General features: G+C 46.9%; 2 protein-coding genes and 6 non-coding genes across 9 annotated transcripts; 1 reads left to right on the top strand and 7 right to left on the bottom strand.

The window, feature by feature from the left end:
* Positions 1 to 1,745: 1,745 nt before the first annotated feature.
* Positions 1,746 to 6,875, top strand: IDH3B (isocitrate dehydrogenase (NAD(+)) 3 non-catalytic subunit beta). 2 transcript variants are annotated; one of them, XM_060125081.1, is made up of 12 exons: positions 1,746 to 1,794; positions 1,914 to 1,994; positions 2,106 to 2,204; positions 2,304 to 2,424; positions 4,330 to 4,390; positions 4,468 to 4,600; positions 4,702 to 4,835; positions 4,926 to 5,028; positions 5,118 to 5,264; positions 5,504 to 5,598; positions 5,712 to 5,772; positions 6,755 to 6,875. In XM_060125081.1, exons 1-12 carry the CDS (start codon positions 1,759 to 1,761, stop codon positions 6,833 to 6,835), a joined length of 1,152 nt encoding a protein of 383 aa, XP_059981064.1. In that variant the 5' UTR covers positions 1,746 to 1,758; the 3' UTR covers positions 6,836 to 6,875. The 2 variants fall into 2 exon arrangements, with proteins under 2 accessions (XP_059981064.1, XP_059981063.1); XM_060125080.1 differs by having other exon boundaries at positions 6,464 to 6,875.
* TRNAG-CCC (transfer RNA glycine (anticodon CCC)) lies at positions 3,952 to 4,024 on the bottom strand. Its single transcript has one exon. It is a non-coding gene; the product is annotated as a tRNA-Gly (tRNA).
* A 9-nt stretch (positions 6,876 to 6,884) lies between the features above and the next one.
* NOP56 (NOP56 ribonucleoprotein) lies at positions 6,885 to 12,384 on the bottom strand. The gene is made up of 12 exons (XM_060125079.1): positions 12,326 to 12,384; positions 12,094 to 12,183; positions 11,525 to 11,639; positions 10,778 to 10,939; positions 10,422 to 10,620; positions 9,865 to 10,052; positions 9,632 to 9,783; positions 9,352 to 9,452; positions 8,839 to 8,987; positions 8,501 to 8,622; positions 8,179 to 8,316; positions 6,885 to 7,339 (listed from the first exon to the last, which is right to left on the bottom strand). Exons 1-12 carry the CDS (start codon positions 12,326 to 12,328, stop codon positions 6,971 to 6,973), a joined length of 1,788 nt encoding a protein of 595 aa, XP_059981062.1. The 5' UTR covers positions 12,329 to 12,384; the 3' UTR covers positions 6,885 to 6,970.
* On the bottom strand, positions 8,386 to 8,456 carry LOC132506542 (small nucleolar RNA SNORD57). Its single transcript, XR_009535869.1, has one exon. It is a non-coding gene; the product is annotated as a small nucleolar RNA SNORD57 (small nucleolar RNA).
* On the bottom strand, positions 8,710 to 8,781 carry LOC132506543 (small nucleolar RNA SNORD56). The gene has a single exon (XR_009535870.1). It is a non-coding gene; the product is annotated as a small nucleolar RNA SNORD56 (small nucleolar RNA).
* Positions 9,204 to 9,289, bottom strand: LOC132506558 (small nucleolar RNA SNORD86). The gene has a single exon (XR_009535883.1). It is a non-coding gene; the product is annotated as a small nucleolar RNA SNORD86 (small nucleolar RNA).
* On the bottom strand, positions 10,176 to 10,307 carry LOC132506553 (small nucleolar RNA SNORA51). The gene has a single exon (XR_009535878.1). It is a non-coding gene; the product is annotated as a small nucleolar RNA SNORA51 (small nucleolar RNA).
* Positions 11,096 to 11,163, bottom strand: LOC132506562 (small nucleolar RNA SNORD110). The gene has a single exon (XR_009535885.1). It is a non-coding gene; the product is annotated as a small nucleolar RNA SNORD110 (small nucleolar RNA).
* Positions 12,385 to 22,543: the final 10,159 nt, after the last annotated feature.

Genomic DNA, 22,543 nt, shown 5'->3' with positions numbered 1-22,543 from the left:
TTCACCCTTTTGACAACCACATGGTGTTATACCAATTAGCAGATGTTGTTTGTCAGGCTGGGCTCAGATCTGTGCAGAATTTAGGGATGGAAATAATGTTGTAGTTGCCCTCAAGAAAATTAATATTTTCTGGGATGAAAAATAGATTATCAGAAATTAGACCAAGATGGCACTCTCTTCTTTCCCACCCTAAATTTCCTAAAGTAACAGAAAATATAGTTTTTAAAGTGTAAATCTCCCACTTTTTCTCCATTAGAAAGAGTAACATTTGGGGCTTCCCTGGTGGCGCAGTGGTTGAGAGTCCACTTGCCAATGCAGGGGACACGGGTTCGTGCCCCGGTTCGGGAAGATCCCACATGCCGCGGAGTGGCTGGGCCTGTGAGCCATGGCCACTGAGCCTGCGCGTCCGGAGCCTGTGCTCCGCAACGGGAGAGGTCACAACAGTGAGAGGCCCGCGTACCACACACACAAAAAAAAGAAAGAGTAACATTTGGAAGAGAAAAATGGTGGTGGATGGCAATAGCAGTGTGGAACCGGGAACTAGGGAGTCTAAGGAGGCAAGATGGTGTGAATGTTTTCTGGTTTTGATTCTGGAGATGGAGGAGTATGTCATATTAATATTATACATTGATAAATTATTCAATTAGCTACAATATTAACAGCTTTTTCAGGTGTTCAAGCACTTTTCATGTGTTCAGGTTTCTTACGCATTTATTATCTAATTTAAATCTTTTCACCCAACAGTAGAGAATGTCCTTCCTAAAGGAATGCAGAAAAGAGACACAAAGCTTGTGCTTGATCCCCAGGATTAGAACCACTGCATTCTTTCCCTTGGGCTGGGAGAATGCTCTGCACCTTTTTGGATGGATTAGGTATACAAATCACCTAGTTAGTGGTTCGTAAATCTGTGTGTATCACCTGGGGGAGCCTGTTAGACATGTATTTTCTGGGGCCCCAATTCTGAGATTTGGATTCAGCAAGTCTGGGGTGACACTCATAAGTCTGCACTTTTAACAAGTGCCCCTGGTCCACCTGTCATCTGTTTTAGCCATGTCGTTTGTAAACAGCATGTGACTGGAAATTTAAAAATAGGTCTTAAATTCCCTTTTAGTCACACTTACAAGCTTGTAATTTCTGTCTCCAATTACGATCCTGCTCAGAGGAGTTCAGGCCTAGGATACACTATTAGGGAAACAACTGTCAGAGAAAAGAACAAGCCCACCTAGGAAAAAACAACAAGGAAACTTGATTAATACAGAGTAACCGGGCAGGCTAGGAGACTGAAGAAGCCAGACACACACACCTTCTCCCATGGATTGTGTGGCGTTCATTAATGCCTTTAGTGTCGGACATACGATTGTTCAGTGAGAATTGATTAAAAGAATAACAAATACGTGGACACATAAACATTAAGAAAAGACAGATTCTCCAGTATTGTTTTTCAACTTGTTATTAAACTCGTTTGATAAAATGAAACCTCATATTCGCCTTTAATGTTATTTTGAAGTTTCAACATAAATACGGTGTCTGAAAATAAAGCAATAGACAAGGCGGCGCTGTGCAGCATCACGATCCAAGGGAAGTGGTGAGTAGAAATGGATGAAGGCGGAGGAAGAAGAAGCGGAGGAAGAAGAACGGGTGGGAGGTTTCGGCTGGAGAAAATGAGCTTACCTCCCTGCATCAGCCCCGGACCGGAAATAGGGGCGCCGGGCCGCGCCGGCTTCCGGCGTCATGTAGCCGCGACTTCCTGTGGAGAGCATGGCGGCCCTTGGCGGTGTCCGCTGGGTGACCCGAGTGAGGCCCGGGGCATGCTGGGGTAGGCGGGAGGGCGGCGGGTTTGTACCGGGCTCACCGAAGTATTCGGGGCGCGAGGCTCCCAGATCCGACCTCAAAGGTTTATGTGACTGTCGTAGACGCTGGTCGCCGCCCCGAATCCCGGGGCATGGAGGAGCCTGTGTACCTCGGCCGTAGCGCAAGCCGCCTCGCGGAGCCAGGTAAGTGCAAGTCCGGCTCCGGTCTGGCCCACGCCCCGACCCCTCCTCTCCTGGCCTACCCCAGGACTCCTGCCCCAGCCCCAGCTCTAGCTCTGCTGACCCCGCTCGCAGGGCGAGGACGTGAGGGTGGAGGGCGCCTTTCCCGTGACTATGCTACCGGGAGACGGCGTGGGGCCTGAGCTGATGCACGCTGTCAAGGAGGTGTTCAAGGTGAGTGGCCTGGGGGAGTCAGCCAGCAGGGGCGATGGCCTGGGTTGGAAAGGACTTACTCGATTCTGACCCTGCGATTTTTGACACCTGCCCCTGAAGGCTGCCTCTGTCCCAGTGGAGTTCCAGGAGCATCACCTGAGCGAGGTGCAGAATATGGCATCTGAGGAGAAGCTGGAGCAGGTGCTGAGTTCCATGAAGGAGAACAAGGTGGCCATCATTGGTATGCGTGCCTCCTTGCTACCCCACCCATGTTAGTTAAAATCAAACGAATAAATGTTCATTAATCTTACCTCAGCACACACATAATACATTAATTCTCCCGACCTCGCACCACTGGATTGGTGGCCATCAGTGGGAACCCAGTTGGAAACCCAGGAATTGAGAGATCGTCTGCCTGTCATGCTGTCTATGCAGGAAGGCTCCATGAGTTTGTAGTCTGTCATGGGGCTACATTATGGGTCACCAAGTCTTGTTAACTGTGTTTCTAGAATGCCATTTCTAGCTGCTTCTTTTTTTTTGTCTTCCCTTCTGCTTTCCTACTGTAATCACCTCATTAGATTTTTTGGCTTTCAGTTCTGTCCCTATAGTCCATCCTCTACAGCTCTTTTCTTGGAAAAACCAGCGTGACTCTCAGGCCCAGCCTTAGTGTAGGAGGGTAAGCTGTTTATGAGCTGACCCTCAGCTTTTCTGCCTTTGTTTCTACAACACTTGTTGTGTGCTTTGGTCACACCAGACTATATTAGTTTCCAAATACATGTACTGTCTTGACTTTTGCTGTTTTTTCTGCCACAGTGTTCTCCTTTTGGTGCCACCTGTCAGAATGTTCCTCACTCACTGTATTAGTTTCCTAGGGCTGCCATAACAAATTACCACAAACCTGGTGCCTTAAAATAACAGAAATGTATTCCTTCCCAGTTCTGGAGGCCAGAATCCTGAAATTAAGGTGTAGGCAGAGCTCCTTCTGAAGACTTGGGTAGAATCCTTCCTTGCCTCTTCCAGCTGTTGGTGGCTCCTGGCAGCTGCTGGCATTCCTTGGTGTTTCTTGGCTTCTGGATACATCAGTTCAGTCTCTGTCTCTGTCTTGATATGGTTTTCTCTACTCTGTGTCTGTGTATCTGTTTCTTTTTCTTTTCTTGTATAAGGATTTGTCATGGGGTTTAGGACCTACTTGGATCCAGTGTGATTCCATCTCAAGATCCTTAACTTATTATATCTGCAGACGCTGTTTTCCCAAATAAGGTCACATTTACAGGTTCTGGGGGTTAGGACATGGGCATATCATTTGGGTGGTTCACTATTCAACCTAGTACACTCACTCAACCTAAGGTCTGGCTGAAGTGCCAGCTGTTCTATGATACTTCCTGATGTTACCAGAGGGAATTTCTTCTCTGTGCTCCTGTGCGTGTTGGTAATACCTCTCCCATGGTATTTATCATTTCTTTCATATTAACTGTCTTCCTCCAATGCATTGTTTGCCCCTTGAGGACAGGAATTTGTGTTGTGTTTTTTGGTTGATATCCCTAGTGCCTGACACATGATATTCAATAAGTGCTGGTTGAAAAGATGTCAAATACATAGACATAGAAACATCAAGAAAGGTCATGGATCCCCTAGATTGTTTCTCAACGTATTAAACCCAGGCTCCTTTTTTTTTTGGAAAATATTTATTTATTTATTTATTTTGGCTGCACTGGGTCTTAGGTGCAGCACACGGGATCTTTAGTTGTGGCATGCATGTGGGATCTAGTTCCCCGACCAGGGATCGAACCTGGGCCCCCTGCATTGGGAGTGCAGAGTCTTACCCACTGGACCACCAGGGAAGTCCCGAAACCCAGGCTCTTTGATAACATGAGAAAATTCTTTTCTGTCCTTTTAGGTCATTTTGAAGTTTCAACATAAATTAAATTTGGTGACTAGAAATGAAACAGTGGGCAAAATGTTTCTGGTTTTAACTACATTATTTTCCTTTGCCCTGTGCCTCCAGAGGCATTTAATGTCACTCATTTGGGAGTGGGAGATGGGAGTCCGGGGGGGATCACTGAGGGGATTGGACACCAATGTGGGTTCCCTTGGGCTTGGCCTGTGCCTAACCACCCCCCCTCCCACCTCAACTTTGTTTATGCAGGAAAGATCCACACCCCGATGGAGTATAAGGGGGAACTAGCCTCCTACGATATGCGACTGAGGTAGGTGGTGGGAGGACATGGGTGAGTGGGGTACTGGGGCACCAGGCACAGTGCTCATGGCTCTGCCCCATCCCCAGGCGTAAGTTGGACTTGTTTGCCAACGTAGTCCATGTGAAGTCACTTCCTGGGTACAAGACCCGACACAACAATCTAGATTTGGTGATTATTCGAGAGCAGACAGAAGGGGAGTACAGCTCTCTGGAACACGAGGTGAGGCCCTAGAAATCGCAGAGGGCAGGGGTGAAGGGGGGAGAGAGGCACAGCTCCTTCCCTTTTTTCTAGTGTCACCCAGCTGCTTCTCTCTTACGCAGAGTGCGAGGGGCGTGATTGAGTGCCTGAAGATTGTCACTCGAACCAAATCTCAGCGGATCGCAAAGTTCGCCTTTGACTATGCCACTAAGAAGGGGCGGGGCAAGGTCACAGCTGTCCACAAGGCCAATATCATGTGAGGGACGTGGCTTTGCATGGGGTAGGTTCATGGGAAGGTAGCTCCCTGCACTCTATCGGCTGAATGTTCCCTTTGGTCCATGGACAGGAAACTGGGGGATGGGTTGTTCCTGCAGTGCTGTGAGGAAGTTGCTGAACTGTACCCCAAGATCAAGTTTGAGACAATGATCATAGACAACTGCTGCATGCAGGTGAGGCCCTCCCGGTGTCTCCATTCTCAATGCTGAGCAAGGCAGGGAATAGGATTTACGTCTCCTTCATGCCCACATTTTGCCCCCAGCTGGTGCAGAATCCTTACCAGTTTGATGTGCTGGTGATGCCCAACCTCTATGGGAACATTATTGACAATCTGGCTGCTGGCCTGGTTGGGGGAGCTGGTGTGGTCCCTGGTGAGAGCTACAGTGCAGAGTATGCAGTCTTTGAGACGGTGAGTGAAGTCACCACCTCCCTCAGCCCTCTCTGTGCCCTTCTTCTGACCTCAGGTCCCCTTGATAGCTCTCCCCCAGTGCATCCCCCTCCTAAGTGACCCTGGCCTGCTTCTGTCCTCCCAACCCTTACATCTTCTCGGTGTTCCTGGCTTGACCTTTCATTCTAATGCCCTTCCCTGACCTCAGCTTCTGCAGAATGTCTGCCCCCAGTGACTCTGGCCTGCTCCTCTTTCCACAGGGTGCCCGGCATCCATTTGCCCAGGCGGTGGGCAGGAATATAGCCAACCCCACAGCCATGCTGTTGTCAGCTTCCAACATGCTGCGGCATCTCAAGTAGGTCACTGTCAGCCCAGGGAGGCAGCTGGCTGTTGTTCGGGGAGCACAGGTGGGGAAATCAGGGGGATGATGTGGGGAGAATCTCAGTTTCTTTCTGTCCACATTGACAGTCTCGAGCATCATTCCAACACGATTGCAGATGCAGTGAAGAAGGTGATCAAAGTTGGCAAGGTGAGTTTAGAAAGGCTGTGGGGTTTAGGGTCTCGGCAGGACTTTCTGGGGAACCTGAGTTGGGGCCTCCTTTCCCTCCAGGTCCCAAGAGCCTCTGCTCTCTGCTTTTCCCCCAGTCCTGTCAGGGCTGTTCATTTCCCTTCTCTTGGCTGTTTCATCCTCTTGATCTCTCCTTTGCCTCCTAGTTCCCATCTGCTATTCCCTCTTTCCTGCTCCATCCATTGGCACTTTAATTGGCCATCTTAATGCAGAACTTGCAGCTTCCTATCGAAGGGGAGATGGAGGAGCAGAGGGAGATAGCTGGCAGGATGAGGCACCAGTGCCACTTCCTCCACACCTGGAAGCCCATCATCTGCCATTCCCCTGCCAGTCATCTGTGCTTCCACCTGGTCTTCTCTATTTCCCCCGAGGCATCCTTCTCCTGTCTCCAATCTGCATTTCCCTTCTCACTCATGCTCAGCTTCCCACCCTCGCCCAGGCCACAGCAGAACTCGGAACAGTGGCTCTGGCCCTCAAAAGACAGGAATGGATGGGTCCATGCTCTTCCAAACCTGGCCACCTCCTTGCATCTCTGCTGCATTGTCTTCTTTTTCTGGCCTTGTCACCCTCTTTGGATTCCATTTCCATCATACTTCCCTGCCTTCATGGGCTCTCTTTTCTTCCCCACGGCTGTTGCCGGTGGTGGCTGTAGGTGCGGACTCGAGACATGGGCGGCTACAGCACCACAACCGACTTCATCAAGTCTGTCATCGGCCACCTGCACCCCTATGGGGGCTAGAGCCCTTTATTCCCTCCAGCCTCACAAGGACCGTACACCTCCCTTCAGTACAGTGGACCAGAGAAGTGCCCTAAACCTGTAGACCATTATCACCTTCTGGGCAGAGCCTAGGTTGTCTGGGGCTGGCTTCCTTAGGGAACTTAGGTGGTGGGGGGTTAGGGATGGGGCCCAGGCCACAGAGGTGATGACAGTTCTCCCCCACAGGTTCGAACTTCTCACATGGGTGGTTATGCCACCTGCCAAGACTTCACTGAGGCGGTCATTGGTGCCCTGTCCAACCCATAGGTCCCACCATGTAAGGTGTCCAATAAAACATATGACATGATACGACTCGTGAATTTGTTTTTATTTTTATTGGGCTATAGGGGATGGGCTGGGAAATATCTCTGTAAGTTATGCCCTACTAGGGAAATGTCCATTCTAATTTTCCTGGGATAGCTTTCGGAGCTTTTTCTTTTTCTTGGAGCTGCTGTTCTTGCTGGCAGCAGCCTCTTCAGGTCCACTGCTAAGAGGCTCCTCCTTGGAAGAGAATTTCCTCTTTTTCTTGGGGACCCTCTTGTTTCCTGACTCTTCAGGGTCACTATCTGGTTCCTCTTTGGGGAATGATTTCTTCCTCTTGGTAAGACTTCCACTGCCAGCTGTCTCTTCAAGATCACTAACCAGCTCCTCCTTGGGAAAAGATTTCTTTTTTTTGGGTTTGGAGGAGACAGATGGGTCTTCCATTCCATTCTCCTGAGGAGCCTCCTGGGGCTTTTGCTTTTTCTTCTTTTTGGGTCTTTCACTTGTCTCCTGATGGCAGAAAGGGAAAAATGGGCATGAAAGAGTGTCATCCATTGTATGAACACGCGCACACACCCCGTTAGAATTCCAGCTGTTAAGTACCCAGGGCAGAAAGACTGGTGGATAGAAATGGTGTTAAAATTGTCCAGTGCTTCTGGGATGATTTTTAAATTGTATGGCTCTAACTCTGGAAATGCATGTCAAAGGTGACACCCCCCCCGCCCCCCGGCCAATCACTTAGAAGGTAGGCAGAATACACAATTATCTAAGCCCAGTAAGACCACCACCACCCACGCCCCGGCCAATCACTTAAAATGTAGGGAGAATACACAATTATCTAAGCCCAATAAGTAATTTACAGAAAGCCCTACCATGCTGGTTGCAAAAGAATCACGACACCAAGTTCCAGAGTGGACCCTGAAACATTGGCGGACTGGGCACAACGACAATCCCAGGGAGAATGATTCTAACATAGCACACTGGAGCCCTCCCTGCCCTCAACCCCCAGTATGAAATGCTACCATTTCTAGATATGTCTGGGAACAAGCAGAGCAGGAATTTACACTACCCACAGTTGAGGACTCCTGGGAAGCAGCCAAGGACAGAACACACTAGCCCAGTGAACAGGTGTTGCTACAAACCAGCGCTCTGGGCTCTTGAGCGAGTTCTCTCAGCACCTATCTCCTTCCTATAGAATCAAGAGGTAGTTTTAGAGGTTTCAGATCCTTATTTCAGTCCAAAAGCCTGTATTCCAGACCTTGACTTGAGGTGGCATATCCTCTGTTCTGCTGTTTTCTGTCCTATGGCTTAAGATCTTCACCCAGGGGTAAGGGCTGTCTACTACTGACCTCACATTCCTCCAGGGTACTACTGCTGTTTTCTGAAGACGCCAGGGCAATCGCAGCCAGCCTTTTCTTTTCCTTCTTCAAGCGTTTCTTCTCCTGTTTCTCCAGCTTTCTAGTAATCTCAGCAGCCGCTTCCTCTGCCTGGCCAAAGAAAAGTGCTGAGAAGGCTTGAAGACCTCTGGTTCCCCAGGTCTCTCTCTTGGCTTTATTGGATCAGGCTCATTAAATCAGTTTTATGCCTCCACTCTACATGGTCAGGCTAAGACAGTTCATCAACTCCAACAGCCAGCTCTGGTTCTCCCCACCTGACCTGACCCAAACTGACCTGAACCATTGCCTCCTTCATGACATCCAGATTCTTTCGTGGAATCTCTCCAGTCTCATAGAAGGACAGCCGCTCCTCAACTTGTTCTCGAAGCTTCTCCCCAAATACACTGGTTGGTACCTCTGGATATGCATGTAAGTAAACATAGCACGTCAGTCTCTAAAGGGACAAACTACTCACCACCCCCAGTATTCCCTCTACCCTCAGCTTCACTCAGACCCAAAGTTATCAACACTCACTAGGTGAACTGCTGTTGACGAAAAATACTGCCATCATTGTAGAAGCTGCTAGGGTAGTCAGCCTCCCTCCCTCCCAACTGCCAACTTCCCCATCCATACCAGAGAAGCAATCGATTCGTGAGGCAATACTGCATTTGTTTGCCAGGTATCGGGAGATGCGGCCTTTGTTCTTGGCAGCTGCTCGGCCAATGAAGGTAGAGTGGAAAATGAGTCCATATTTTGGGGTGTTACCCCTTGTCTTCAGGGCTCTGGGAGAAGAATATTCAGCGGAGAGTTTTAAGATCAGAAATTTCAACCGCGTTAGCTAAGGCAGCGCCTCCCTTCCCCTCTTCCCTGTTTCCAGGTAAGCCTCAGGCTGGGATGGGTCTCTACCCCACCTCATGCCAAGCCACCACTCCCAGAGGCAGAGGGAAGGCATCCAATGTCGCTGACCTGGAAAGTTGGTCCCTGTGCTGGGCCCAGGGAATCACTCAGACACCAGGACTGGCCATCACCCCCATAGCAGAGGCCTGTACAGGTCAGGGAGCCCTGGGCAACCATCACCGTGATCCCCAAACAAGCAGTGGGCACCAGAAGTGGCACCTGAGTGTGGGCAGGTGCCCTCACTGGTACCTGAACAGGGCCTTTTCAGCCCCAAGGATCTGCACTGTGGATGCTGGATACTTGGCCAGATTGGTGAGACTGCCAGCGTGAGCAATGAGACGTGCACCTACCTGGAGAAGGATTCAAGGAATTAGAGAAGCTGGGATTGCCAACCTACCAACTGCATAATCCTGCTTCACCTCCTCCCCATCAAGTACAACTGAGGAAGATATGATGGGTCAGGACATACAGCAATACAAATATACATGGTAATTCCTTAATCCCCCATTTTTTGGTTCCCATGACGCACCGCTTCCCCAATTAGGGCGGATAGGCTGGGGGCTACTTGGCTCATCTTGGATCGCAGGTAAGTGTGTAGGCTTTGGCGGTACTCTGACAAAGACACCACACGACTGGAGAAGCTCTCGATGTTTATCAAGTCAATGGCTGATATGTCCATGCCTAAGGGACATCAAGTATGAATGCAGGAGCCCAGTATTCAGAGCCCTGTACCTTATTTTGGCTGCCAGGCTCTATACTGACCCATGGAGGACCGCGAGGCATCCAGAATAGCCTGAGCCTTGGCTGCATCCATTGTCAGCTCCTCCAGCTTCTCCAACTTTTCTTCATTCAGCTCCCTTCGGTTTCCAATGAACTGAGCAAGGCGGCAGTATGTAGCATTGTCATTGATGATCTTTACCAGCTCAGGAAAGTGATATCCATACCACTCCCTGCAAAGAGCCACAATCACTCCATGGCCCAGCTGCCATGTCTCAAAGCCATAGCCTCAGCCCTCTCCAGATCTACTCTTTGCCTGGAGGAAACCGGAACAAATCAGATCCAAAACCTCAACTCCATGTCCCCCCATTCACAATACAGACCAGGCAAAGGGCCTGGGCTGAGGTGTATATGAGGTGCGTTTACTCTGCCTCCTCTTTCTATACAGTCAGTGTAAGAACACAGCCTGTGGTAAGCACCAGGAGGCCCAGCTCCACCCCACGTGGTTCTACCCACAGGAGCCAGTCCTGATTTCAAGATTCAAAATTAGCTAAACCACAGACCCAAGACCTTGTTTCTAAGGGGTCACCCCTGCACTTTACCTGACACGCATGGAGAAGGTATTGATGTCCTTATCCAGCTGGTCCAGGAGGCTAATGGACTGGATAATCATATTGTCCACTCGGTTCACATTAAACTTAACTTTGGCACGAGAATAGCTGTGTCCCAGCCCCAGTTGGGCTTTACAAGCAGACAGATCAGTCAGACCCTTCACCAGGTTGTGGAAGTGCAGACGGACTCCTGGAGGAGGGTAACACTGTGAGCAAGGAAGGGCTGAGCTAGCTCCTGCACCCACGGGCACCAGCCAAGCAGGAGGGCTTCCAAAAAGCAACCTTAAGCCTAATGAGTTTCTAGACACCCCCACCCAGAATTCAAAAATGTCAATAGATGGGCTCACCTCGAAGGATCTCAGCTATGACACCTCCAGTCTGGCAGTTGTACCCTAACTCCTCTTGTATAGCAGCACCTATCTTGGGGTCCCCAACCCCCAGGAGCACTTTCTTCTTTTTGGATGGTAGGTGAGTCTCCAAGAGCAGGCGGAGGTCCTCATGAACAACACCTCAGGGCAAAGAACAGAGGTCCCACTAACATGCTGAAGGATGCTTAAATTATAAAAAGGAATCCTGTCCCCTCAACTGATCACTGACAGACTGATCTTACGTTGGTCTTGCAGAGCATGCTAGGATGGTGTGCCTAGAGCCCTCCCCTTCAGGCTTTGCTCAGAGACATGGAGACATCAGTGATTATACTCAGGGGATTGACAGACTCAGGTCATCACTGCAAAGCCTGCATCAACCATGGGAGGAACACGACTCGGGCCCAATAACGTAAGTATAAAATACATTACTGACAGCTTAAAAAACACCCTGGAGCACAACAGGAGCATTTAGTACTGGATTTACCTTCTGGGACCAAACCTCTTTCTCTTGGCTTTTGGTATCAAAATCAATTGAACAAAGTAGCAGAAAACCACATTTGATTGGGTCTAGTATTATACCAGTCCCCCCACCCCAGCCAGATTTCATTAAGGAATCATTTATCACTACAGTGCCCACAAGAAATAAGGCCTACATCCTAGAGTGTGCAATTTAAAAGGTTAACAGTAGCAGGCTTATCTCCCTAAAATATTTAGTGGCAAACTCACCTTCAGACACAGCGTTGGCATTTTCCAAGGCAACCTGGGACGAGGAAAAGGGACAAAAAGCCACGAGACGAACGATGTTGTGGAACTTGCCCAGGTTCAGCACGCACTCCTCCACCTGGGGGAGAGAAAGACGATGAGTAGTTTCCTTCCCTCCCTCTTGCCTCTAGGGCGCAGTAAAGCAGCTGCAGGTCTGGACCAACCGAACACTTTAAAAATGAACGGATCACGGGCCCTAAATCCCGGTTCCGCTTCATCGGTACGGGGTGGAGTCCGGGAGATTTACTTTCTTATATTTTTGCATTTTTCATATAGAGTTTTATTTGCTCTTTACGCAAATATGAAAATCTGCATTTTGTAGCGAGTGCACACAAATTCGAATGCGGGAGACTTAAATGCTTCTAACACGATTCTAATCACGAATGCAGGTAGGCACCCCCTGTTCTTGAGCTGTAGCGCACAGGGCACCCCCCAACGCGCGGCCGGCCACGTGGGAGCGCGCGGTGCATGCTGGGGCCCGCGCTGCCCGAGGGGCTGCGGCGCGGCCGGGAGAGCCCACCGCGTCCACTCACCTGCGGCAGCAGCAGGCTTATCTCCTCTACTTCCTTCAGCGCCAGCAGCGCGTAGCCAACCGCATGCTCGAAGAGCACGTGCAGCAGCACCTGGAAAAGGAGCCGGGGCGCGAGCGTCAGCGCGGCCCCCGCGTTCGCCTGGCTTCGCTCCCCGGGCAGGCCCGGGCCCCGGCCAGAACCCAGGCCCAAACCATGGCCTCCGCCTCGCCGGCAACCCGCAACCACTCCTCACCATGGCGCTCGCTCCTGGCCCGGCTCGCACTGCGGCGAGCGGGTTCTGGAGCGCAGAACCAGGCTCCGGAGGCCGCGCCCCCGCGTCGTCGGCCAATCAGAGGCCGGGGACTGTACCTTTCCGCGCCTTCGGAGGGGGTTCGCCGGAGTGGTACGGCCCGCAGGGCTGGGGCGCGAGTGCGCTTTTTCCGGCCTCGGCTGAGGCTTGGTTGCTGGGGACGCGCGGGGCCGAGGGGGCAAAACGGTTTGGAAAGGCTCTTTTCCGGATAACTGTCCAATCCCTCATGTTTTCATCCTGTAAATTACGGGCAGCAGAGCTCTGTGGAATCCGGGCTGGAGGCCCCCGCGCGGGCCGCGGCGATCCTTCCGGGCAGAAACTGCGGAGCCCACTGTCCTCAGCGCCGGGGATCTCTGGACCCAGGCGACCTCATGACCCCTTTCGGCCCCGCCGGGCACTGGGGACGACCCTGTCTGGAGCCCCGGGTCCGCGCGCCCTCCCCTCCTTACCGGGACGGAAGCGGGGCCTGGGGTGCGCTGGCGCAGACCCTGAGGCATCGTGATTCCTAGTGGCTGGCTTCGTGCTTTTAAATTGTTTTTTATTTCTTCTTAAAAATAAGGGCGTCAGGCGCTGAAGTAAGAAAGAACGATGATCCCACCTCTTCCTAGGTCGGTTTCTCGTTCCCTGCTTCTGCAGAACCCTGCTCCTTTTGCGGGGCCACGTGTCGCTCGCCCTAGTGCACGGCCCTAAATTCTTAACACCCGGTTAGCTCCGAGTGAACTGGAGCTGCTTCCGTGTCCTCGGGGCAGCTTTTGGGCACTCGGGCGACTATTTTGAAATTACTTTTGCTTTAATAATTAATATTAGAGTTATAAATCCAAATCCTGGTTACCCCAAAGTGGTATATATGCTGTAAATTTAAAAGTAAGTCATCTTAAGGGGATTTTTTTATAACTTAAATTCCCACAGCTAACGTGCATTTATAATTTTAAGGTATTTTCTTAAGCAATGCAGTTATTTGACAAGATCCAATTACTGAGCTCACTCTTTTTTTTTGTAATTATTTATTTTGTCTATTTATTTTTGGCTGCATTGCGTCTCTGTTGCTGCGCACGGGCTTTCTCTAGTTGCAGAGAGCGGGGGCTACTCTTCGCGGTGCGTGGGCTTCTCATTGCGGTGGCTGCTCTTGTGGAGCATGGGCTCTGGCGTGCAGGCTTCAGTAGTTGTGGCACAAGGGCTCAGTAGTTGTGGCTCACGGGCTCTAGAGTGCAGGCTCAGTAGTTGTGGCGCATGGGCTTAGTTGCTCCGTGGCATGTGAGATCTTCCCAGGCCAGGGATCGAAACTGTGTCCCTTGCATTGGCAGGAGATTCTTAACCACGGCACCACCAGGGAAGTCCCTGAGCTCACTCTTAAAACCTAATAAACTTTACTTAATCTTAAATCTTAAAATCGCATAGTCTCAATATTGCTTGCAAATGTGCTTGAATTTTGTTACATGTATCCACTTACAGTCATGAGTCTGAATCAGTCACTCCATCTCACATTTTAAAATGGAATTGCAAAATTAATCTATTACATCAGAATATTAAATTCTCTTAAACATTATAATTACCAAATTAAATAGAAGTTTCCAAAATGTAATGGAAGGGCTTCCCTGGTGGCGCAGTGGTTAAGACTCAGCCTGCCAACGCAGGGGACACAGGTTTGAGCCCTGGTCGGGGAAGATCCCACATGCCATGGAGCAGCTTAGCCCCCGTGCGCCAGAACTACTGAGCCTGCGCTCTAGAGCCTGTGAGCCACAACTACTGAGCCCACATGCCATAACTACTGAAGCTCACGTACTTAGAGCCCATGCTCCAGAACAAGAGAAGCCACCACAGTGAGAAGCCCGCGCATTGCAACGAACAGTGGCCCCCGCTCGCTGCAACTAGAGAAAGCAGTTCGCAGCAATGAAGACCCAATGCAGCCAAAAATAAATAAATTTAAAAAAATGTAATGGAAAATGTTAATGCTATGACTGATTTACTTCGTACTTCTGTACTTAATCCTAAATATTCCTGGGGTTACAGGTGCTTATCTACTAAGGTAGGGGGTTTCAAAGGAGAAGTTGAAATGGGATTGCAGAATTAATTTAGACATTCTTGGCCAGCATGAAAAAAGTAGGATGAAAGAATATATGAAATAATAATACATCACATAGAGTAAGGAATATTGATTTATAAAACTTTTGCCTCAAGCATACATATGTATACATGTAAATATACACATATACATGTATATACAAATATATATACCATATATATGTTATATAAATGCACACTTCTGTGGATTAAATACAGAAAGCCTGAGAGTCACTGAGCTGAAAGTTAACCAGAGTCATACTTTGACTTAGAGAGTCATACTTTGCTAACTTAGAGAGGTGGCTGAAGAAAAGTGCACTTCCACTAGTGAGGCAGAAAAGCTTTTGATTAGATGGGGACATGGTATAAACAGTAAGAATATTTCTTTGGCTTCTTTACCTCCCTCTACTAAACTATCTTCCCTGGTACTTCATAATCCTGACCTCCATGGGCATCTCTGTAGCATGTGATGTCAAAGACCATATCTCCCTTGCCTTTGGGCTGTTTGTTAGGTTCACCAAATTTGGGGATGATTTTTAAGCAGCAGTGAATATGAATGAGTCAGCAAACCTGGGTTCAGATCCCAGCTCTGCTACTTACAAAGTGACCTTATGTTAATTGCCCAACCTTCCTGAGTTTTCATTTCTTTTGCAGAATGAAGATGGAGGATTCATTCATCCTGTCAACAAACATTTTACTGAACATAGGCCAGGTGTGACAGAGGTGTGGTAGCTAGTATGTGACACAGATGTGGTACCTGGCATGTAGTAGGAACGAATGTTAGTGGACTTTCATCTTGTTCTTTTGTCCCCCTTATCAATAAATAGTGATACATTTTTTTATCACAATATTTCATTTTACCTATTCTCAGTTGAGTCTCAGTTCTCCCATCACTTCCCATAAAATCTACTAAAACCCCATTTTTTATACACCCAGCTACTCTGATTCATTTCTATCATGTTAGCCATTAACTTGCACATGTAGACAGAACACCTCTAAACATTCGTTTCACACAGGAAACAGTTTTGCATTTCATTTTTCAACTTCCAGTGGCAGTAGATGGACAGTTTACTGATTAAATGTTGTTGGAACCTGTAAAATACGTTCAGTGTGTAAACTTGCCAGTTACTGTTATCTCAGTTGTTTCAGGTTTAAACGGGGTTGCTAAGAATCCTTCAGATTTCCTCTCTTCTTCAGGTCTTTTCAAAATTGCACTAGGGAGCTTTCCTGGTGGTGCAGTGGTTGAGAGTCTGCCTGCCGATGCAGGGGACACGGGTTCGTGTCCCGGTCCGGGAAGATCCCACATGCCGCAGAGCAGCTGGGCCCGTAAGCCATGGCCACTGAGCCTGGGCGTCTGGAGCCTGTGCTCCGCAACGGGAGGCCACAACAGTGAGAGGCCCGCGTACGGCAAAAAAAAAAAAAAAAAAAAATTGCACTAGGGTTTATGGGAGCATTCTCATACCCTAGTTGCAGGGGAAAAGGGGGGCTCAGTTCTCTGTGCTCAGGATCTCTGTGTCTCAGTTCTCTGTGCTCAGGATCTGGTGCTGTGTCTTGGGACCCCATCAGTCCCTGCTATAAAATGGCTGCTTTGGACTGGCCCCTGGACCTGTGTACTTTGTCCTCTGAGACACACTGATCTCAGCCAGGTGCTTGAAATCTCTGAGCTCTGGGTCTCCTTATGTCGGGACTCTACTGGTTCCATGCCATGTGGCACCAGTGTATTTCCTCACTGAGGCAGGCGTGGTCTTTGGGATCATCTGCCTGCCACTCGTAGGCTGAGAGGACCAGGCTCATTACCAGAGGAACTTTTATCCTAACCTTTCCCTCATGAATGCTCTATAAGCTTTCCTGTGTTGCACTGACCATTGCATTGGGGTGAGTGTGGGACCTCTAGAGCGAGGTCAGTAAACCATGACCCTGGGACCAAATCTGGCCTGTGGCTTGTTTTTGTAGGGCCTAAAAGCTAAGAATGATTTTCACATTTTTAAAGGGTTATAAAAAAAAAATTGTGACAGAGACTATATGTGGCCCACAAAGTCTAAAATATTTATTATCTGACCATTTATGCAAAAGGATTGCCAGTTCCTGTTCTTGAGGTATGCGGCTTCATCTGTGCCATGTTCGGGGAGCATGGCAGAAGTGAACAGATATGATATTTGTAGAAATGAAAAACTCGTTGAAATTTAAAAGAAATGCATCGATTCATTAGCAAATTAGGCATGGCTTAAGAAAGTATTAGTGAACTGGAAGATCTAACCAAATAATTTATCCAGAACGCTACAAAGAGAGATAAAGAGGTGAAAGAGCGATTAGGAGATATAGAATGTGGAATGAGAGAATCTAGCTTCTGTTCTGCCCAGAAAGCAGAAAGGATAAATAGGAGTGTATTAGTGAGGGTTCTCCAGAGAAACAGAAGCAATAGGATATAGCTATAGATACAGATATAGATATAAATATAGATAAGAGATTTATTATAGGAATTGGCTCACATGGTTATGGAGGCCGAGAAGTTCCTTGGTCTGCAGGCTGCGAGCTGGATGATGTAATTCAGTTTGAGCCAGAAGGCCTGAGAATGGGGGTGGAGGCAGCTGATGTTACAGACCCAGGTCTGATACTGAAAGCCTGAGAACCCAGAGTGCCAATGTCTAAGGGGAGGAGGAAATGGATGTCTCAGCTCAAGCTGAGATGGAACTAATGTGCCCTTTCTTCACCTTTTGGCTCTGTTCTGGTGCTCAGCGGATTGGAGGATGACCACCCACGTTTGGGACGGCCATCTGCTTTACTCAGTTCAATTCAGATGCTAATCTCTTCCAGGAGCACCCTCACAAACACACCCAGATATAGTGTTTTACCAGCTATCTGGGCATCCCTCAGCCCAGTCAAGTGTACAACATAAAATTAACCATCACCAGGAAGAACAATATTTGAAGAGCTGGTGGATGCAGTTTCCCCAGAACTGATGAAAAGCATGGATCCAAAGGTGCAGGAATGCATCTCAAGCAGGATAAATAAAAAGAAATCCAGGCTTTCACCCATTGTAATAAACCAGCAAAACACCAAGAACAAAGAGGTCTTGAAAGCATATTTTAAATTATTAATTCAAATTTATAATGGCCACAGATTATTCAGGATTTCTACTTTCTTGGACCATTTTTGTTATAGTTTTCTGGGAATTTGTTCATTTCATCTGTGCTTTCACATTTTATAGTATAGATTTGAATTGGAGAATTTTTTATGTTTTCTGCATCATCTGTAGTTGTGATTTTTTTTATCCTTAATATTTATTTTTACTTTCTTTCCATCGGTCTTGTCAGAAAGTTTTTAATCTTATTACCATTTCAAACAATGAACTTTTGATTTTGTTGATTCTCTCTATTGTCTGTTTATTTTCTTTTAAATTAGTTTTTGCTCTTATATTTATTATTTCCTTTCTTCTACTTGTTTGGCTTTATTTTGCTGTTCTCTGTTTCATTTCTTAATATGAATGTTGGTTCATTGGTTTAAACTTTTCTCCTTCAATATGCATTTCCCTCTAAGTACTTCTTTAGCCGTATTCCGCAAATTTTGGCGTGCAATACTTTCATTATAATTCAATTCCAAATTTATTCTAGTTTCCATTATGATAGCTTCTATGACCCACACATTGTTTAGATGGGTGTTAAAGGTTGAAGTCTGCCTTGCTTTCCATTGCTGCTTTCTAAGCATTATTTCCTCTTCTTTCTCTTAGAAAATCCCCAGCCACCCATCACTGCCTGGTAGCATCCAATTTTGCACTGGAAAGGACACTACTTACTTTTTGGATGAGGAGGCAAGATGCTATTGATCAAAACAGTTTTGGGGTGCCACAAGCTGTTGCATTTCCTCACCTCAGATTTACTATCCTGATTGCATTGTTCCAGCTTCTGTCGATGTCAGACTAGTTCTTTAAGTTGCCAGTGTGGCCCTGACAGCTGGCATCATTTTATGTGTGTGAGGCCCAGGCGACTCATTTTAGTCTGCCGACACTTCACAGACAGGAAGATTGAACTGGTGGGGGTGGTGGGAGGGTGAGCAGAGAAATGAGCCCAAAGCTGCATCTATTCATCTTCTCAGAACCCAGACTAAGCAATGTAATTCAGCTGGTCTTTTTTGGGCCCCTGAGAACATAGGTATGTTTTGAGCTAGCAGGCACCTTGGAGACCATATGATCTAACATCTTCTTTTGTGGATGAGGAATCAGCTATAACTGTTAATGTTCAAGAAGCTACAGAATCAATTTTTCCATTCACCAAAAAAAAAAGGGGGGGGAACTTCTCTGGTGGTCCAGTGGCTAAGACTCCACACTCCCAATGCAGGGGGCCCTGGTTTGATCACTGCTCAGGGAACTAGATCCCACATGATGCGCCTAGGAGTTTGCATGCCGCAGCTGAGGATCCTGCATACCACAGCTGAGGATCCCACATACTGCAACTAAAAGATCCCACATGTCACAAGGAAGATCCTGCACACAGCAACAGAGATCTGCGTGCCGCAACTAAAACCCGACGCAGACAAATAAATAAATAAATACTAAAAAAAAAGTGAGTGTGAAGGTACTGTAAGTGTACTTAAAAAAAAAGAGGTTTTGTGTGCCTATTGCATGCCAAGTATCTTTTTAGGTGCTGAGGGTACAGTTGTAAACAAAACCAAGTCCCTGCCACCATGGAGTTTACACCCTAGGGGAGACAGAAAATCAAGTAAATACGTAGGACATCAGGCTTTGGTACGTGTTAAGGAATGTTGCATTGTTTTATAGAGGCCATTGGTGAAGAGGCGACATTTTGAGTAGAGATCTTAAGCGGATAAACCATGAAGAGATCTGGGAGGATAATAAAAGCGGTAGTAGTACTAACCCATGACCTCTTCCTTCAGAGACTTCACTGAAGACTTCATCCTCAGGTGCTAAGATGTTTCACCGTGGGAGGCTGACCAGGGTTCCTGAGGAAGATTTCAGGGTCAGGAGGGAATTTAGGTATTCACAGAAGAATGTGTAAGTCATTTGGAGATGGAGGGTGGAAAGAGAGTGGAGGCAAGAGGTGTAAGATCCATTCTGGTCAGTAGTTGGACAAAAGACTAAAGGATCTAGCATGTAAGATCCAGGATGTAAGAAGCCTTGAATGAAGGCCAGGATGAGTGGCTTGGGTCTGGTGAGACTGTTACTCTCCATAAAGCAGTGTTTGATTGGAGATTAGTTTGGAGGTGACGTACAAGACAGATTTCTCACCAAGTTCCAGCTGAGAAAATGTCCTGCACGGGCAGCAGGTCTGAAGCGTGCTCCAGGCTCAGCTTTAAAAAGCCACATGGCGGGTCTTCCCTGGTGGCGCAGTGGTTGAGAGTCCGCCTGCCAATGCAGGGGACATGGGTTAGTGCCCCGGTCCGGGAAGATCCCACATGCCGCGGAGCAGCTGGGCCCGTGAGCCATGGCCGCTGAGCATGCGCGTCCGGAGCCTGTGCTCCGCAACGGGAGAGGCCATTGGGAAGGATAATACACTATAGCATCTCTTCCTCTTTTCTTTTGCCCAGCCTTTGGCTCACTGTGTCATTTTGGTATAAATTAACACAGAGTTTTTACTCTGGGCAACACTAATGGGGATCTATGGAAATGAATGTGCTATTTAAGTTCCAGGGACCAGGGAGAGTTTCAGGAAAGGACATTGCATGAAACAACCACAGGATGGCGGCACTTCACACTCACTTCGTGAATTTTTCACATCAAATTTCAAAGGCTTCTAGCGATTCCTAGGCCAAAGAAACCCTGCAACATTCTTTGGTAATGAGTTACACATATATGCAACATTTCCTCACAAAGACTCAGAAGAATGGGAAGCCTTCTAGGACGATCATTTAGGAGTACAGGGTAAAAGTTTTGATCAGTCATTGCTGCTTGTGTTCATAACCTGAGCCTGAGGATGTTTGATCTTATAATAATATGTGATAATATCTGTTATTTATGGAGCGCTTAGCCTAATGCTTGGCACTTAGTCTTACATGTGTCTGCTTGTTGAATCTTCACAACAGAGTTTGGAAGTTGGGTTTATATGGTTAATTCTCCAGACACAGTCAGTGATAGAGAGATCTGTATGATCTACATACCTCATCTGCCTGACTATGATGCTGGGCCTTTCTTTACATTTTCCAAACTAATACTGCATTGAAGAATAAATTATGTGGCACAATACTACAGACAGCTGTCTTTAATAGAAATCTTCAGCACTCAAAACCAATCCCAATTTACAGAATTGGATGGCACGCACACACCTGGTGATTTTGCCCTTGAAGATTGAATTTCAGTTTTTGTTCCCTAGGAACCAAAAAGGATAAAGTCCATATGCACCTGTCCTTAGGTTTTAAAGGTATCCCTTGGAAACAGCACATGAGATATAAAAATATCCATCTGATGATCTTTGTCTGCTGTCTGGAGGGTTTAGTCCATTTGCATTTATTTTGATTCCTGATATATTTTGATTTATTTATATTTATATGCTTTGTATTTTTTGTGCTGTTTTTGTTTCTTTGCTCCTCCCTCCCCCCCTTTTTCTTGGAGGCACTAGTAACGTAAGATCACTTTATATTTTTATTTTTTTAGTAGCTAATGTTCTTTATTATTTTTCTTTTTTTTAATTAAAATTTTATTGAAGTGTAGTTGATTTACAATTTTGTGTTAGTTTCAGGTGTACAGCAAAGTGGTTCAGTTATGTATATACATGTATCTATTCTTTTTCAAATTCTTTTCCCATTTAGGTTGCTACATAATATTGAGCAGAGTTCCTTGTGCTATACAGTAGGTCTTGTTGGTTATTCATTTTAAATATAGCACTGTGTACATGTCAATCCCAAACTTAACTATCCCTCCCACCCACCCTTTTCCCCTGGTAACCATAAGTTTGTTCTCTAAGTCTGTGAGTCTGTTTCTGTTTTGTAAATAAATATCTAGGAAGATATTGAATACAGTTCCCTGTGCTATACAGTAGATCCTTGTTGTTTATCTATTTTATATATAGTAATGTGTATCTGTTAATTGCAAACTCCTAATTCATCCCCCCCTTCCCCTTTGGTAACCATAAGTTTGTTTTCTATGTCTGTGAATCTATTTTTGTTTTGTAAATAAGCTGATTTGTATCATTTTTTTAAGATTTCACACATACATGATATCATATGATACTTGCCTTTCTCTGTCTGTCTTAGTGTGATAAACTCTAGGTCCATCCATGTTGCTGCAAATGGCATTATTTCATTCTTTTTTATGGTTGAGTAATATTCCATTGTGTGTGTGTGTGTGTGTGTGTGTGTGTGTGTGTGTGTGTATATATTCCATGTCTTCTTTATCCATTTATCTGTTGATGGACACTTAGGTTGTTTCCATGTCTTGGCGACTGAAAATAGTACTGCTATGAACATTGGGGTGCATGTACCTTTTAGAATTAGAGTTTTTGTCTTTTCCAAATATATGCCCAGGAGTGGGATTACTGGATCATATGGTAACTCTATTTTCAGTTTTAAGGAAACTCCATACTATTCTCCATAGTGGCTGCACCAATTTACATTCCCACAAATAGTTTAGGAGGGTTCCCTTTTCTCCATACCCTCTCCAGCATTTATTATTTTTAGACTTTTTGATGATGGCCATTCTGACAGGTGTGAGGTGATACCTTATAATTTTGATTTGCATTTCTCTAGTAATTAGTGAAGTTTAGCATCTTTTCATGTGCCTGTTGGTCATCTGTATGTCTTCTTTGGAAAAATGTCTATTTAGGTCTTCTGCCCTTTTTTTTTTTTTTTTTTTTGCGGTACGTGGGCCTCTCACTGTTGTGGCCTCTCCCGTTGAGGAGCACAGGCTCAGGATGCGCAGGTTCAGTGGCCATGGCTCACGGGCCCAGCCGCTCTGTGGCATGTGAGATCTTCCTGGACCGGGGCACGAACCCGTGTCCCCTGCATGGGCAGGCGGACTCTCAACCACTGCGCCACCAGGGAAGCCCTGCTGCCCATTTTTTTGATTGGTTGTTTTTTTGATATTGAGCTGTATGAACCATTTGTGTATTTTGGAAATTAATCCCTTGTTGGCTGCATTGTTTGCAAATATTT

This window comes from Lagenorhynchus albirostris, chromosome 15, assembly GCF_949774975.1.
Source record: "Lagenorhynchus albirostris chromosome 15, mLagAlb1.1, whole genome shotgun sequence".
Classification (NCBI taxonomy): domain Eukaryota; kingdom Metazoa; phylum Chordata; class Mammalia; order Artiodactyla; family Delphinidae; genus Lagenorhynchus; species Lagenorhynchus albirostris.
Note: the sequence above shows the minus strand (reverse complement) of the source record. Positions and strands in the feature narration are given on the sequence as shown.